The sequence below is a fragment of the Tachysurus vachellii genome, chromosome 25 (genome assembly GCF_030014155.1).
Source record: "Tachysurus vachellii isolate PV-2020 chromosome 25, HZAU_Pvac_v1, whole genome shotgun sequence".
NCBI lineage: Eukaryota > Metazoa > Chordata > Actinopteri > Siluriformes > Bagridae > Tachysurus > Tachysurus vachellii.
Window position 1 is genome coordinate 1185001 of NC_083484.1, and position 17500 is coordinate 1202500.

The 17500-nt window shown below is 42.7% G+C and overlaps 1 protein-coding gene across 7 annotated transcripts in view; it reads right to left on the reverse strand.

The window, feature by feature from the left end:
- ctnnd2a (catenin (cadherin-associated protein), delta 2a) overlaps positions 1-17500 on the reverse strand; it is a 228907-nt gene that overhangs the window by 101279 nt on the left and 110128 nt on the right. For 6 of the 7 annotated variants that reach the window (XM_060862327.1, XM_060862324.1, XM_060862325.1 and 3 more), the window contains 2 exons: positions 12176-12689; positions 3835-4026 (listed from right to left, as the gene is read on the reverse strand). In XM_060862327.1, the coding sequence (XP_060718310.1) occupies positions 3835-4026; positions 12176-12689 (706 nt within the window). The remainder of the gene's footprint in view (positions 1-3834; positions 4027-12175; positions 12690-17500) is intronic. The other variant, XM_060862326.1, reaches the window with a different exon arrangement.

Genomic DNA, 17500 nt, shown 5'->3' on the forward strand with positions numbered 1-17500 from the left:
TGAGCAGAAAGGGGCGTGTCTTGTCTATATGGGCGGAGAGAGTGTTCAGTGTGCATGTGTGACATTAGCAGAAAGCGGTTTTAACATTGACATGGAGGATACAAATAAAGAAAGAAAGAGAAGAAAGACTTACGATAAGGTAAGAAGTAGGACGTGTTAATATAGGATCAGCTTTCCAGCGCTGGAGAGAACTGAAGGAGCAGGAAGTTGGTCACATATTCACAGATTGGAGTTTCCTGAGTCAATAACTCCTGAGCTAAACACTGTTACTACACAAATAACACCTCTTTTCTATCGTAGTAATGTAGAGACGCAGCTACAACCGTGTTTTGTGTAGTAACAGTGTTTAGCTCAGGAGTTATTGACTCGGGAAACTCCAATCTGTGAATATGTGACCAACTTTACTTAAGACGCCGAGGCGCTTTTTTCCTTCTCGATAGGTGAGTAACGTTGGTTTTGCTTTGTTACACAGAACTAATATATGTCTTTGTCCTTTACATGATTATGCTTGTGTGTCATTTTTGCTTGTTTGTTTATCTGCAATCGTATTGTTCTTCACTTCAGCTATGATAAAGACACATTTCTTTCCATTAGTTGCCTGGGTTACGTACAGTATGTATGTGTGGGCGGACCTATCGATACAGGGGTGGGACCCATTTGGGTTAGGGGCGTGTTTGTTTTGGTGATTTCAAATGTCAACATTGGCTTTCAAACAACGGAGACCCCACCTTTAACTCCCCACTTCGGCTAAGTGAGTATGCAGGATTAAAGCTGGCTGTTCACCGTAAACAGAAAAGACGTTACTGCATAAAGCGCAAAGTCGAAAATACATTCGTGTCCTTTATTGTTTAAATGTTTCTTTCACAGGCTCGGCGGATTTGTGCAACAAAAGCAGCACGATGCTACATTAAAACCAGCTCGAAATAGAGCGCAGGGTTAAAACTTATACTCCGTCATAGAAAATATATGAAAATATTTACAACAAAGCATTTTAATGAGCCGAGGTTCAAATCACGTGCAATTTCACTCTGTGATTTCTCCACCTTGATGACAGATGGCCATGTAAAATTAGACACACGTTAAGAAATAAATCACTTCACTCACTTTTTTTTGCCATTTCTATGAGTTTGGTGCATTTGTTTTCAGTATAGAATTTAAGTATAAGAGTTTTTTAGACAGAAACTGCAGGGATACAAAACATTTGCCTTCTTGTTTGAAATGTTGAAACATTATTATTATTACTACTATTATTGAATATTTATATACTTTCTACATGTTATGTCTTTTTATGTCGCCCTATAATGTCTTTTATCTCATTTCACGTTACTTTGGCTTGATGTAATCTTTTTCTTTAGCTGCATTTTTAATATAAATAAATAAATAAATAAAATAGTAATAATAAATAAAGATAAGTAATTCAGATCAATTATTTCAAACATTTCAAATTAATCGAATAAAACCGTAAAGTAGAGAATTGTGTATCTAAAAAACGTAAACAGTAGATTTAATAAAAATGAAATACAATATTTTTAAAAGTCTATTTTAGTATTTATTTATTTCAGGTGGCCTGACAGTAAAAGTTAACGTACCAAAGAAGGTTAATATTATGATCAACAGTCTAAAGAAAAGAAACCAGAGATAAAATATTATATAATATAACATATTTCTACATTTTATTTGCCTCGGAAAGACACGAGACTAAAATCTCACACCTTAAACTTCAAAAATAATTCCAGATCCTGAAGACGTACCGCTTTAATTAAGCTAAAAATGATCTGCCGTAATGGAAACAGAGTTTTAATGAGCAGCAGAAGTGACGCGTAATCTTATGACAAACGCCGGCAATGTCACTAGTGACTCTAATCTATTCCACACATGCTTGCAGGAACCTCATGCATTATACATTTCCTTTTTGTAATACGTGCACACCTATAACTTATAACTATAACCTCCTCCTCCTCCTCCTCCACCCGCATGCGCCTTCATCACAATGTTTTTTTACTCAAATGTTAGATAATAATATAATTACGGTAGAGGGGAGAGGAAGAGGAAGGAAGAGTCTGTCGCTGATATGAACACAATGTGATGAAAATCATTCCGCTGATGTTAGAGGGCCATTAAGCAGAAGCAACAATACTGAAAAGGAATTGAGTTTCTTTGTGCACATTATGAGCTCTGTTTCAGAAAGGTCACAGAAATACGCTCGGGTGCACGAAGAGAGAAGACTTACAATAGGAGACCTCTGTTAAAACGAGCTATGTGCGTTTTTATTTGCACGATTGAGCCACGTACAAAAAAAAAGGATGACATTTTGTCTGAGGGAGCGCTCGGAGATTTCACCGCGTCACCGGAGAGTCTCAGTGCGGTCTATTTTCTGAGCGCGGTTTGCTTGTTTCTATTATTTCCCCGCACTGTCTGTCACGTTGTCCGTATATTAATGATATTAACGATTAATAACATGACGAAATATAAAGAAATGCTTTATAATGCTTAATATAAAGAGCTTTATAAAGCTGTCACACGCTGGACACACGAGTGTTGTGTTACAGGTAAAATAATTCAACAGTAACTTTGAGTCACGTTGATTATTTTCCAATAACAGCACCCCAGAGAAAGAGAGGTGGGGGGAGGAGGGGAAGAGAGAGAGAGGGGGGGGAGGAGGGGGAGAGAGAGAGAGGGAAGGAGGGGGAGAAAGAGAGAGAGAGAGAGAGAGAGAGAGAGAGAGAGAGAGAGAGAGAGAGAGAGAGAGAGAGAGAGAGAGAGAGAGAGAGAGAGAGAGAGGGAGAGAGAGAGGGGGAGAGAGGAAGAAAGAGAGAGAAAGAGAGAGTGACAAAGGGAGGGGGAGAGAGAGAGAGAGAGAGAGAGAGAGAGAGAGAGAGAGAGAGAGAGAGAGAGAGAGAGAGAGAGAGGGAGAGAGAGAGGAAGAAAGAGAGAGAAAGAGAGAGTGACAAAGGGAGGGGGAGAGAGAGAGAGAGGGAGAGAGAGGGAGAGAGAGATAAAGATAGAGGGAGAGAGAGAGAAAGAGAGAGAGACAGAGGGAGGGAGAGAGAGAGAGGGAGAGGGAGGGAGGGAGAGAGGGGGAGAGAGAAAGAGAGAGTGAGAGAGGGGGAGGGAGGGAGGGAGGGGGAGAGGGGGAGGGAGAGGGAGGGAGAGGGAGAGAGAGGGAGAGAGAGGGCGAAAGAGATAGAGGGGGGAGAGAGGGAGAGAGAGGGGGGAGGGGGGGAGAGAGAGAGAGGGAGAGGGGGGGAGAGAAAGGGAGAAAGAGAGGGGGGGGGAGGGAAGGAGGTGGAGAAAAAGAGAGAGATTCCTCACACACTGGCTTTGTTGCCATGGAGGAAACCTAATTTGATCTTTTATCACGCTGCTCCTTTGTCTGGACTGAAAGAGCTGAAAGACTAAAAGAACTTTGACAGAACTGAAGTCTTCTTTTTTACTTTTATATGAATTAATACACCCAGAATACAGTATATGAAACTACTATATAACAAACGCTTACATTGGTGTCCGAGATCAGAGATGTTTCCTCTCTGAACTAAACAACACACTTAATCTTATATGTCTTAATTAGCATCTAATTGGATTAGCGTGCTTTACCTGACCTGAGATCAGACTCAGCATTGTTGTGAGACTTTTCAATGAGGTCAGTACATCTCAAAGCCAACATTCAGCTGCATCCCCTCAGGCACGCTTATATTTAAAGCCTAGCTCTAAAGAGGTCACTACTTGGCTGTGAGCAACGTCATGGTGGATTAGCGAGGATCTGATGCTCTTGAAAAAAGGAGAAAGGTTTCTCGGGCTGGGATTAAATCACATTTAAACAGCAGAGGAACCTACCAGTGTTGGTACGGTATGTCCCAGCATGCCCTGGAGCAGGGGGTTCTGCTTGACTCTGACTCAGGCTCCTCATCGGGCCTTTCTGGTAAACACGATCCTCATAGATGGGCTCGATGTGGTGCTCCGGAGACTGCAGGGGTCTCAGATCAGAACCCGTGTGGCTGTGCTGACTGCTGTATGAGCTCCGAGATCCTGTCAGGAGAAAAGAATGGGTCAGATCACAGTTCCTGGACTTGGTAAAGTGTGAGATGCAGTAGAGCTTGCTAATGTGATTTAGCTTAGAGATGAAATTCAATCAGGTATGAAGTGAATCACTGGAACACTGCTGTTTTAAAACCACGTTGTAACGGCTTCTTCTTGAATATTCAACTCTTGTTCCTTATTTATTCATATGAATAAATTGTTTCCCACCCAAAACCATAAAGTGCACAAAGCTAATCCTGGCTAACAGACAACAGACATTATCAGAACATTCGGTATGAATTCCACATGTTCTTGTTAAGATGCTGCATTAATCCTGGGAAGGTTTTGGAGGTTTGTCAGAACGTTTTTTTTCACACGCTGAGAAGGTCATTTAAACTGTGTATCGATTGTACTGTTCGTCTGTCAGTCATCTTTGATGTTTTTATTCCTTTTGATTGTTTTTCATTGATTCGTTTATCTTCTCCAAGCATTTTAACCCAGTAAGGGACACACCAGAACCCAGAAACACTGAGAATATGAGGAAGTGAGTGGGAAGACCCCCTGGATGAGACACACCCTGGATGTCTTTCTACACCTAGGGGCAATTTAGAGTTCTCACTCACTCATCTTCTACCATTTATCCGAACTACCTCAGGTCACGGGGAGCCTGTGCCTATCTCAGGCGTCATCGGGCATCAAGGCAGGATACACCCTGGACGGAATGCCAACCCATCACAGGGCACACACACACACACTCTCATTCACTCACGCAATCACACACTACGGACAATTTTCCAGAGATGCCAATCAACCTACCATGCATGTCTTTGGACCGGGGAGGAAACCGGAGTACCCGGAGGAAACCCCCGAGGCACGGGGAGAACATGCAAACTCCACACACACAAGGTGGAGGCGGGAATCGAACCCCCAACCCTGGAGGTGTGAGGCGAACGTGCTAACCACTAAGCCACCGTCCCCCCCCGCAATTTAGAGTTGCCCGTCATCATCATTCTTCCAGCATGGTTTCTAAACAGTTTGAAGAAATGGAAAAATCCATACATGCAGAAATTCCACACAGAGGGTAACCCGAGCTTAGGATCAAACTGGGAACCCTGAGAACGTCGTACCATTTACAGTTATGGTCATTGTTTATTTAACTCATAAATCTTTTAGTCATAGCTGCTTGCTTATCTACAAGTATTTAGTATGCAATATATACTGTAAGCCCATGTTTGATGGTTTGGATGGTTTCTCTTGACCATAAAGATCACAAACCTAATAAACATAATCTATTATGAAACTTAAAACAGGAAGTATTGGGTCAAGTCCAGTGTATCACATCATTCAGTTCCTGCCATGTACACAGCCATGTTTACTTGAAGAGAAGCCAGAGCAACTTCTTTTCTTTGTTTGTGGACCTTCCATGCTTGACCAAAAGTATTAAAACTATGTAACTATGTCCTAAGGACAAATGTAAACTGCCTCAAAATACAAATATTTTTGGCAGTTAAATAAAAATGCTTGAAGACAATGATGTCTTTTCACTGTCAATAAAGTAAGCAGACCAGGGTTCTCCAGAGACAGAAGAGTAGATAGGAGGAGCAGGTGTTTGATGCATCACCACTGGGGAAAGGGCGATGGAAAGGCATTACCGTTTCATCTCACCAGGATCGCACTTATCCACGAATGCAAATCCACACCTTAACAGCACACGCTACTCGCTTTTCTGTATGGACTATAAATGTACAAGGAGCCAGGAATTCTCAAGGAGATTCAAGCGGACATCGATAGCCAGCTCCTCACAAACGCGATAAATTCAGTCCCACAATACGCCCTTGAGGCACTCCCATGCCAAGTGATGTGTGTATGTGTGTACGTGGCAACGCACAAACTTGTAGACCCTGCTCCAGCTCTGCAGATGGCTAGATAAGTGTCGGCTGCTATGCCTCTTCCCGCCGTAATGTAATTGTGCAAATGTTCAGACAATAAGAAGCTGCAGTTAGAGTGGGTTCTCCCTGTAATCACCTTATCAGTGTCAGCCAGGCGACTGCCTTCACTCGCTAACCCAATTCCTCCAAGGCTGTGGAGAGATCCTCGCGGGGTTTTCCGGAAAGCTCTGTAAAAACATTCACCATCTGGAGAGCACTGTCTTAAACATTCTATTCTGCGTGGCAGCTGCTTTTTAAACTCAGAAGAGCTTGAGAAACAAGATGGCAGCCAGCCAGGCTAAGAAATCATGTTTGGATGCCCTCCTGAGCGCTTAACACCGAGAAAAAAATTAGACAATAGAGAGGAAGATAGTTCTTTATAAAGGCCTACTTAGAGTCCCAAGAACAGGCGTTCTCCAACTTGTTTTGTAATCAGGAACCCAGTGAGTCAGAGGGTTACCAATGATAGATCTATTCATCTGGGAGGCCTCAGAGCTCACAATAAAATTCACTCTCACTCACTCACTCATTTTCTACGGCTTATCCGAACTACCTTCGGGTCACGGGGAGCCTGTGTCTATCTCAGGTGTCATCGGGCATCAAGGCAGGATACATCCTGGACGGAGTGCCAATGCATTGCAGGGCACACACACACACTCTCATTCACTCACGCACTCACACACTACGGACAATTTTCCAGAGATGCCAATCAACCTACCATGCATGTCTTTGGCCCGGGGGAGGAAACCGGAGTACCCGGAGGAAACCCCCGAGGCACGGGGAGAACATGCAAACTCCACACACACAAGGCGGAGGCGGGAATCGAACCCCCAACCCTGGAGGTGTGAGGCGAACGTGCTAACCACTAAGTCACCGTCCCCCTCCACAATAAAATTCATGTCTCTTAAAAAATGTTTTAGAGGCAGTTCTTGTAGCTAAGCACTTTGAACAGGTAGAGCTACCCAAGATGTCTGAGATACAGACAGTCACCCAAATAAATATAGACACACAGAGAGAAAATATAAAGTCCTGAGCTGTGATTAATTGAGCTCATCTGAAAGGGCAAACTCTCACCAGGCGATTTTTCCTCAGACAATTTGGAAGCTAAGCACTTCGTCTAGGCAGATTTCGTTACAATCCGAAAGACAGACAGCAATGGAAATAAATATAGACAACAGAGAGAGAAGAAAGTCCTGAGCTGCTATTAAGCGAGCTCTTCTCAGAGGGCAACTCTCACTTGAAAACTTTTCCACAGCCACTTCGGAAGCTAAGCACTTCGTCCAGGTAGATTCCGTCTGAAATCTCTCGTCTCCTCGGCGGTTCCCTGTGTACGTTAGCGCACCGTTCCCTCAAGACAGTTCCCTACAGAGGCTGTAGGAGGAACAACTTCAACACAACTCTTTCTCCACATTATTCGCAGCATCAATGAAAAAAGAAATCCACAGGAGTTTGAGGGCTTCGGGACTACGGACTAATACATATTCATTAACAGGAGTTCAAAAACAGCTCTCTACTAGCTGGGTGACTGAAAACTGAAAAACTGCAGCATGCAGCTGAATCAAGGTATAAAAAGGACTAAAGGAATAAAGAAAGACAACGTGAACAGTCATAGTAGCTGTGTTTAAGTCAGGATCTGTGGTACCTCAGCAGTCACAACAAAGCAACCAGGCTTTGCTCAGGGTCATGATGGATCCACAATCCAGATCTTAGGATCCATTACTCCTTGGATGCTAATCCTTTGCAGGACCCCATGAGCACTGCTAGGTAGTATCTTTTCCAGTTGCCCCACCAGCCGCCCTGACCCGACGCTATAATGTAATGCCAAATCTGAGGACTGTCACCATTCAGTCCTTCATCAAGGCCCTTAAGTCTTGTTCATACTTCCTGTCAGTTGGTCATACAGTATTTCCCCTCAGCTATTTTTCATTTATCCTTAATTGATTCCAATTCCCCCCTCAGTCAGATCCTATTTCTTGTTGGTTGTTTCCTTGCCCCATCTGTCGGGACCCATTTCCTGTTCGTTGGTTTCCATTTCCAGTCTGATGTTTCCCATTTCCCTGTAGTTGTTTCCTATCTACTGTCACCTGATTCTCGTTTCCCTACAGCAGATTCTCATTTCCTGTCAGTCGTTTCCAAACACTCATTAAGTGGCTGGACACATTTGTGTCTTTCAAATCGACACACAAAGATGCCGATTCTTGTGCATGCGGTGTTTAGGAATTGTTTTTTTGTGTAAACTACCATTTTAAAGCCATCCTGCCCAGCACTCAGTAAGACTTCTCACTATTACTAGTATCATCATGCCCTCAAATGAGGTGACACCGAAAACTGCAACCTCCCACTCGCCATCAAAGCGTTCCTCCCTACTGGTTTGATGGACAGTCTGCAAATAGCTGAGAACCTCCTACTGTTCTGAAGAACCAAGAACATTCCAGACTTGAGGAGGGTCATTTCAGGCATTTCAGCAGGGGAACAAATCAAGGTTTTACCCTCAACCTTTCAGGATTGTGTCCTGCCTCGCTTGCTTCGGGTAAAAGTACCCGACAAGTGAACCCATTTAAACGCTATGTCTCTTTACTTACTTTTCTTTATGTGCTGAAATAAATAGCAGTCATTCCACCTTCGCAGCGTTCTCGCAGTAAAAGGCTGAAACGCTTGGAGTGACAGTATTGTTCTGCTGTATTATTAAACCTACATAGTGTACAGTATATCTAACAACAGGACAGCAACAAGACACAAAATCCACTAATGAGAGCATCAATTCCTTTTCAGATTATAAATTACCTTCATTTCAAGAGAACACTAAGAGCAATTTCAGCGCTATAAATTTGCTCGGCCTTCATCTGAAGTGTAAATTGTTTCACAAAGCAAGATTTAGCGTTAAAGGTTTTCGCTCGCGGCAGATCGGGCCTCTCTTTTTCCCCGCTATAGCTTTGTGCTGATGTCCACTCTATTCTGCATGCTATTCTCGCCGGACGAGGGCTACGCTGTGATTCCTCAGCAAAAAATAAAATAAATAAAATAATGCAATGTTTTGCTGAAGCTTCTAAGAAACCTGGAACTTTTTCAAATACAAGTACATCTGCTGCACACGCATCTGAGCAGCAGGAAATCTTTTCTAGCTTTCGCTTTTTCTAGTCCATTATTCATAAAACAAACACCAAGTAACTTAGTGAGCCACTTAGACCTCCAACCTCTTTCATGATTATCTACAAGAGCTTGACCTGGATGACTGAAAAGCTTCTTTGACAACTCAATTCAATCTCACTAGAGCTTAAAAGCTCCTACATTTTGCGTAGCCATCATCAAAAGCAGGTCATATAAAGACACACTGCATCCCCTACAAGGGCTTCTTCACCACTTAATTCCCACAATTTACATCAAACTGCCTTTCAGCACCATTTAGTCTCGACTCCGTGACACGGGAGGGCGTGGTTAGAGGTTCGGATGGAGGAGATTTCAAGGATACGGTGGGAGTCTAGCTCGGTTTAAAGCAAAGAGTAGATCTAAAGGAGGAAGGTCTATCAGTTACCTGATTATCATGTGATCATCAGCACTTTTTCATCTATTTATTTTGACATCTGTCAGACGTTTGAAACTCAAGATGAAGTCGAGGTCCAGGACATGAGATTTGGTACAAATGGCACAGTGTTAAATGTTTAGGTGAAACACAATCAGATTCTCTTTAAAACGGTCTAAACGTTGGATGTGTGCCTTGGGCTCCATGCTGTGACATTTCCATATTAACATCTGATTGGATTTAGACAGAACTGGAAGCCTGAGGTACGTAACACATGTAGTCATTTAACTAAACTTGACTTACATTATCTGAATTGTCACTAAACGCAGTCGTGCTAATAAAGTCAGAGGAAGTGAACAGCAGTATTTAGTCCAGCGCCTCTGACTGACAGCTAAACGTAACTACAATAAGTTAAGCTGTAACGTATGTTTCGGCTATAAATACACACACGTACTGTAGAACTATATGAAACAACATTAGAAGATGATATTAATTACATAAACGTCTCACCGTTAACATTTATCCGAAGGAGCGAATCACTCGATGAATATAGTTATGAATTAATCTCATGAACACTGGGTCATGACAATTTCTGTATAGAAAACACATTGCACCAAATTCACAATTAAACCTATTATTTTGTCAAATCAAAATAGTAGATAAAATAAAAAAACATGATAAATCCTGTATCCTAGGGGGCACGGTGTCTTAGTGGTTAGCATGCTCGCCTCACACCTCCAGGGTTGGGGGTTCGATTCCCGCCTCCGCCTTGTGTGTGTGGAGTTTGCATGTTCTCCCCGTGCCTCGGGGGTTTCCTCCGGGTACTCCACAGGCTCCCCGTGACCCGAGAGTAGTTCGGATAAGCGATGGAAGATGAATGAATGAATGAAATCCTGTATCCTGTGCATTCATAATAATTCCTTCACGTTGATGGCAAATATTATGACGTGCTGGATCAAGTGCTATTCTATACGCTGCTGAACAATAGGTGTTGAAGCCTTTCTGTTAAACCGAATCAAATCTGCAAAACTGTGATTGGTTCATACTGAGAGATCAGTAACACTACAACACTACAGTCATGCAGCTGGCCACATGAGCACCTACTGAGCAGTTTTGGTGTAATTTAGTCCTGCGTGTTAATAAATACACGAACTAACATACTTGACGTGACGTACGGTTAAGTACAGTGAACCATACTCAGAATTTGTTCTCTGCGTTTAACCCATCCAAAGTGCACACACACACACAGCAGTGAGCACACACACACAGTGAACACACACCCGGAGCAGTGGGCAGCCATTTATGCTGCGGCGCCTGAGGAGCAGTTGGGGGGGTTCGGTGCTTTGCTCAAGGGCACCTCAGTGGTGGTATTGCCAGCCCGAGACTCGAACCCACAACCTTAGGGTTAGGAGTCAGACTCCCTAACCATTAGGCCACGACTTGTACTAACATGGTTTAAGGTGGTCGTAAGGTTGTAATAAAGGTTAACACTTTATTATTGTGTGATTAATACGTCTTAACTCATCAATTCTCCTATTTCAGGATGGATTCATTCAAGGATTATTCATCTACTGTTATTTTAAGAAGTTAGCAAGAAACCTTCGTGACATCCAGAAAATAATGATCTGATATTGAAAATGTCTCAGTGATGATTGTGATATGTGAAGTAACTACTGAAGCTAATAATAATAATAATAATAATAATAATAATAATAATAATAATAATAATAATAATAATAATAATAATGAAGGTCCTCATCTTATCTGTACACTTATGGACTGCAATCAGGGCTGGACCTCCTACAAAGCGTAATCAGCTATGCAGAAAGAGAAGAAAGGAGGTAAGAAGCCAGCTCTGCTCTCGCTGCTCACGTCTGTCCTACTGCCATGAAGCGAATGTGCTCAATTTTTCTAAAACCCTGTTTGTACACCAGGATCTCACGGGATTTTACCTAATTTAACTGAAGGTCTGTTGACAATTTCTCTTTGATGTTGGATATTCAGAGCGTTCTGAATGTCAGAGAAGATCACGCTTCAGCTCGGGGAGAAAAGAACATTTGTAGACGTGCATAAAGAATTCATGGGTTTTATTTAAAACTCATTTCACCGAGCGCAGAACTTTCCAGAAGGGTTGAGCAAGCACAAGTGAAGGCGAACTGATCTTCTTGATTGATACACTTTCTCGGACAGTATCAATAACGGATGCGGTCATTCTGATATGTTATGGTTTCTATAGCAACAGCTCGTTCGAAGGGACGCGTGCGGCAGATGCTTCGTTTAAACAGGTTTAAAACTGTGTGTTATCGTTACGTTTTCAATAAGGAGAAGTTTACGTAACGGGTACAGACACGGTTTCACAGGATACACGGCGTGATCATCTTTGCCACCTCAAAAACCAGTCTTAGAAGGAACAAAACACTTTATGACCTGCTGTTACAGGACAATAATTAATTATAAACTTCACGCTCTCCAGATTAAGCTCTATCATTTCTATGTATCAGCAAAATCTAAACCCGAAGTAAACCCTGATCTACTCCTTACAAATGTAGCTCTGTACACAGTAAGATGTTCCTCTGGTTCATTGATATAGAACAAAAGACAGCGTATTAAGCCGCAGTCACGGCGCACAGAGAGCTCTGCCAATACGGAAACAGCTAGACAAACACTCCAGACACGCCGCCCACCAGATCATAACACGGCTGGCACTCACCAGCAAGACTGCCAGGCCTCTGCAGCGTAGCGGTGGCGTACAGCTCGTGCGAGATCTTGTACTGCTCTGAAGAGTGCACCAGCCTCTTGGTGGGCGAGAGCGTGGCGTAGCTGCCCACACTGAGCTGCTGGTGCAGCGGTGAGGCGTTGTTGGACGGCGATGCCAGGCGGACGGGTGAACTCGAGGCCGTGCCACCGGCTCCCACGGCATTAATAGGGGAGCTGCTGCTGTAGGACTTTGCGAGTCTCGCTGGAGACGGCTTGGGTGAGGAGGACGAGGAGGAGGAATGCAGGCGCTGGGTGGTGGCGTAGGCGGGAGCATCCGAGGCCGAGCCCAGACGCTGGAGCTTGGTGACGGAGCCGGAGGTCGTGCCAGACGGCTGCATGGAGCTCAGGGTAGAGTTGAGACGAGGAGCAGGCAACGTGGAGCTGGAGTAGTAGATTCCCGAGGATGGACACGGCTGCTGTGGTTCAAGGCCATGGCTCTGCGGTTGAGCTGCACGACTGGACGTCACCTGCAGACAGTTGGAGGAGGATTAGTGCCAGGGTCTGAATGATGGAAATTAGAGCTCTCAGCAGGCTGTGGCTTAAAAGCAATAAAAGAGCAATGATTTAAATCAATAAAAACAAGATGAGCAACATCATTATTTTCATCATTTTCAAAAATCCAATTTGAATCCAATGAAGCAAAGAGTAAATATGACGTATCGTATAACAGAAAAATCTCTCTGAAATATGAACGCTGCATTTCCACTAGGAGGAAAATATAAAAAGTTTGATTTTAAGTAGGGAAGGAAACAGATTATTGAGACCAGATCTGAAGCTTTAGAAAGTTAATAACTTTCTGTAATAGAGATTAGATTCAGGTCACTTTGACCTCGAGTCATGTGAAGGTGTTACGGCTGTCTATAAATACTGTATAAAGCATACAATCACTCGAGGGCATGCAAGCTTAGGATGAGTGGGACAGAAAGAAAGAAAGAAAGAAAGAAAGAAAGAAAGAAAGAAAGAAAGAAAGAAAGAAAGAAAGAAAAACAGAAAGAAAGAAAGAAAGAAAGAAAGAAAGAAAAACAGAAAGAAAGAAAGAAAGAAAGAAAGAAAGAAAAACAGAAAGAAAGAAAGAAAGAAAGAAAGAAAGAAAAACAGAAACAAAGAAAGAAAGAAAGAATGATGTAATTTGATAAACCTGTGACAAAGTCATCTAACGCACGAGCGAGTAAATTATTGCTTTTATAAAACGCAACAAAATCAATACGATAAACTTTACGGTTCGCTAAATATTCTATTATTTATAATATTTACGATACGCAACTCTTCTGGCACGCAGTGTTGTTTCGGTTGCTAAGCAACATGGCAAAGATTTGACTGTGTTACGGACAGTGCGACAGTTTAACCGAACCGCGGAACCAAAACAATCCGATGTTAAACATTTAATAATTTAGACTCCGATGCGTATTAAAGTGAAGAAATATCTGAGCCGTAATGCAGAGCTGTAAAGAGACGGAGTTTAGTCTGACACTTAAAGTTAAAACAGTAACAAAGCACAGATCGAGCACGAGGTCGTCATTTATAAAAAAAAGCACCGCGGAACAACGTCGGAATACGTCTACAAATCAAACCCAGCGTTTACACCAGTGTGAAACTGTGAGCTCTCAGAAAGACAAACTTTAGATTTCATTACTGCTGAGGAAAAAAAACACAGGAAGAAAGTTACATTCTGCTGAAGACATTGAGCTCGAGTCTGGTTTCTGTCTGCAATCTTAAACACTTAGTGGAGCGAGAGAGAGGCTTTATCATCCCTGCTATAGGAACATCTGGATTATCACTAAATCAACAGACAGACAGACAGACAGACAGACAGACAGGTAGGTAGGTAGGTAGATAGATAGATAGATAGATAGACAGACAGAAAGACAGACAGACAGACAGACAGACAGATAGACAGATAGATAGATAGATAGACAGACAGACAGACAGACAGACAGACAGAAAGACAGACAGACAGACAGACAGACAGACAGGTAGATAGATAGATAGATAGACAGACAGACAGACAGACAGACAGACAGACAGATAGATAGATAGATAGATAGATAGATAGATAGATAGATAGATAGATAGATAGATAGATAGATAGATAGGCAGACAGACAGACAGACAGACAGACAGACAGACAGACAGAAAGACAGACAGACAGACAGATAGACAGATAGATAGATAGATAGATAGACAGACAGACAGACAGACAGAAAGACAGACAGACAGACAGACAGACAGACAGACAGGTAGATAGATAGATAGATAGATAGATAGATAGATAGATAGATAGACAGACAGACAGACAGACAGACAGACAGACAGATAGATAGATAGATAGATAGATAGATAGATAGATAGATAGATAGATAGATAGATAGATAGATAGATAGATAGATAAACAGACAGACATACAGACAGACAGAAAGATAGATAGATAGATAGATAGATAGATAGATAGATAGATAGATAGATAGATAGATAGATAGATAGATACACTGTAGATAAACAGACAGACATACATACAGATAGATAGCTAGATAGACAGACAGACAGACAGACAGACAGACAGACAGATAAATAAATAAATACTCAGACAGACAGACAGACAGACAGACAGGCAGACAGATAAATAAATAAATACTGACAGACAGACAGACAGACAGACAGACAGACAGATAAATAAATAAATACTCAGACAGACAGACAGACAGACTTTCCGAGTAGAACCACAGGATTAATGGTGATGTATTACAGATCTACAGGTTCTTCCTTCATATCTGTATAAAACTGTGACCCTAAAAGCCGACTTCAGATTTAAGAAATTATTTTAACGCTAAAAAAATTCTTTTTTTTTCTTCTCCTAAATCAGTTTCTCAGGTTAGACAGAATTTTAGTCTCATGTCTACAGGGGTTTGAAAGCTAACTGAAAGAACCAGATGTTGCAAACACACACACACACACACACACACACACACACACACACACACACACACACCATCTGGCCCTGATAGCGGTAATTCATTCTTTAGGTTCCACCCGTGTGAATAAACGTGGGCTCAGTGCCAAGACTTTCGCATCGTGTTGTATAAATACGATTCTCTCTTCTTTTTTTCTGCGAGTGATTCCGTGTGATTAGATTAAAGCATCAGTTCCACGTTTATTCATCCGAAGAAGCCATGAAACCCGATTAATCCGGTTCTGAGTGGATTATCGTATTTATGATGACAAGATCTGCTATTTTAAAGTGTTTATTTAAAGACTTCTATTAAAAAAACAAACAAACATTATGTGACATTTCTATAAGAGAATCTGACTCAGGTCAGAAACTGCAGTGTGTGTGTGTGTGTGTGTGTGTGTGTGTGTGTGTGTGTGAAGTGCACTGGTCTACATGACACTGGTTCATGGTTCAGTTCATCGCTCTCGTGCTCGTATATTTATAACACTGCAAACCTTTTGTTTTGTAAATAATTCATCCACACGTGGAACCTCATATTGTTCCTGCACGTCTCTGCTGTTGTCGAGTAAAAACGAGTGAAGATGGAGAGAAGCAGAAGGAGAGCTTGTCATGTTGTTCATCATGTTTACACACAGCATAAAAACACTAGACCATGTACAGCTTCTGTTTACTTTAGGGGTCATGTTGAGCCAGGCATCACTGTTTCACACACACACACACACACACACACACACACACACACACACACACACACACACCCTCACACGCACACACACACACACACACAAATAGAACCACACACACATTCAATAAATCAAACACAGACACACACGCACTCACACACACACACACACAGGTAGAACCACACACACATTCAATAAATCAAACACAGACACACACACACACACACACACACACACACACACACACACACACACACAGGTAGAACCACACACATTCAATAAATCAAACACAGACACACAGAGAGAACTGCAACAGTCAAACCCTCGGAGAAGCACACACACTTTTGCAGAACCGTACAGACACATTAAGTGAGTCACACACACACACGTGATGATGGATGGATGGATGGAGAATCTTTCCTCTATCACCCTGATAAAGTTCTTTACTTTTTAATTTTTTTTGAAAGACCTTTTTGAGGCTCTAGATGTAAGTAAGATGTGAGTTTACTGAGAGAGAGAGAGAGAGAGAGAGAGAGAGAGAGCGAGAGAGAGAGCGAGAGAGAGAGAGTGAGTGAGAGAGAGAGTGAGTGAGTGAGTGAGAGAGAGAGTGATAGAGAGAGAGAGAGAAACAAACAGAGAGAGAGACAGGGAGAGGGAGAGAAAGAGAGACAAAGAGAAAGACAGAAACAGAGAGGAAGTGAGCGCAGCTGGAATATTAATATTAGCCAATTGAATAATAAAATTCCCCGAAGTAAACTTGTTTTTTTTTCTTTTATTATTATTTACTGAAAAACGCTCTCTATTTAAAATGAGGGAAGTGCCACAGGAAATGAATAGCTTCCTTTATATGCCAATATTAGTCTCTCTCTCTCTCTCTCTCTCTCTTTCTCTCTCTCTCTCTCTCTCTCTCACACCCACACACACCCACACACATACAAACACATACAAACACACACACACACACACACACACACACGCACAAGGAGAAACAATGGCCAGCATCTTTCATTAATAGAACTGCTCTGAGCAACAATAGAGAGACCCGGAGTATTCATTCACACACTGAGAGCAATCGAGGGAACGAGGGAGAGAGAGAGCGGGAACAAGGGAGAGAGAGAGCGAGGGAACGAGGGAGAGAGAGAGAGAGAGAGGGAACAAGGGAGAGAGAGAGCGAGGGAACGAGGGAGAGAGAGCAAGCGAGGGAACGAGGGAGAGAGAGAGAGCGGGAACAAGGGAGAGAGAGAGCGAGGGAACGAGGGAGAGAGAGAGAGAGGGAACAAGGGAGAGAGCAAGCGAGGGAACGAGAGAGAGAGAGAGAGGGAACAAGGGAGAGAGAGAGCGAGGGAACGAGGGAGAGAGAGAGAGCGGGAACGAGGGAGAGAGAGAGAGAGGGAACAAGGGAGAGACAGAGTGAGGGAACAAGGGAGAAACAGAGCGAGGGAACGAGGGAGGGAGAGAGAGCGGGAACAAGGGCGAGAGAGAGAACGGGAACAAGGGAGAGAGAGAGCGAGGGAACGAGGGAGAGACAGAGTGAGGGAACGAGGGAGGGAGAGAATAAGGGAGTGTACATCAGCTTCCCCATGCCTTTTTCCCAAACAGCACCTCTCTCATTTGCATGCTTCGGTAAACGTGTGTTTTTTAATGAACG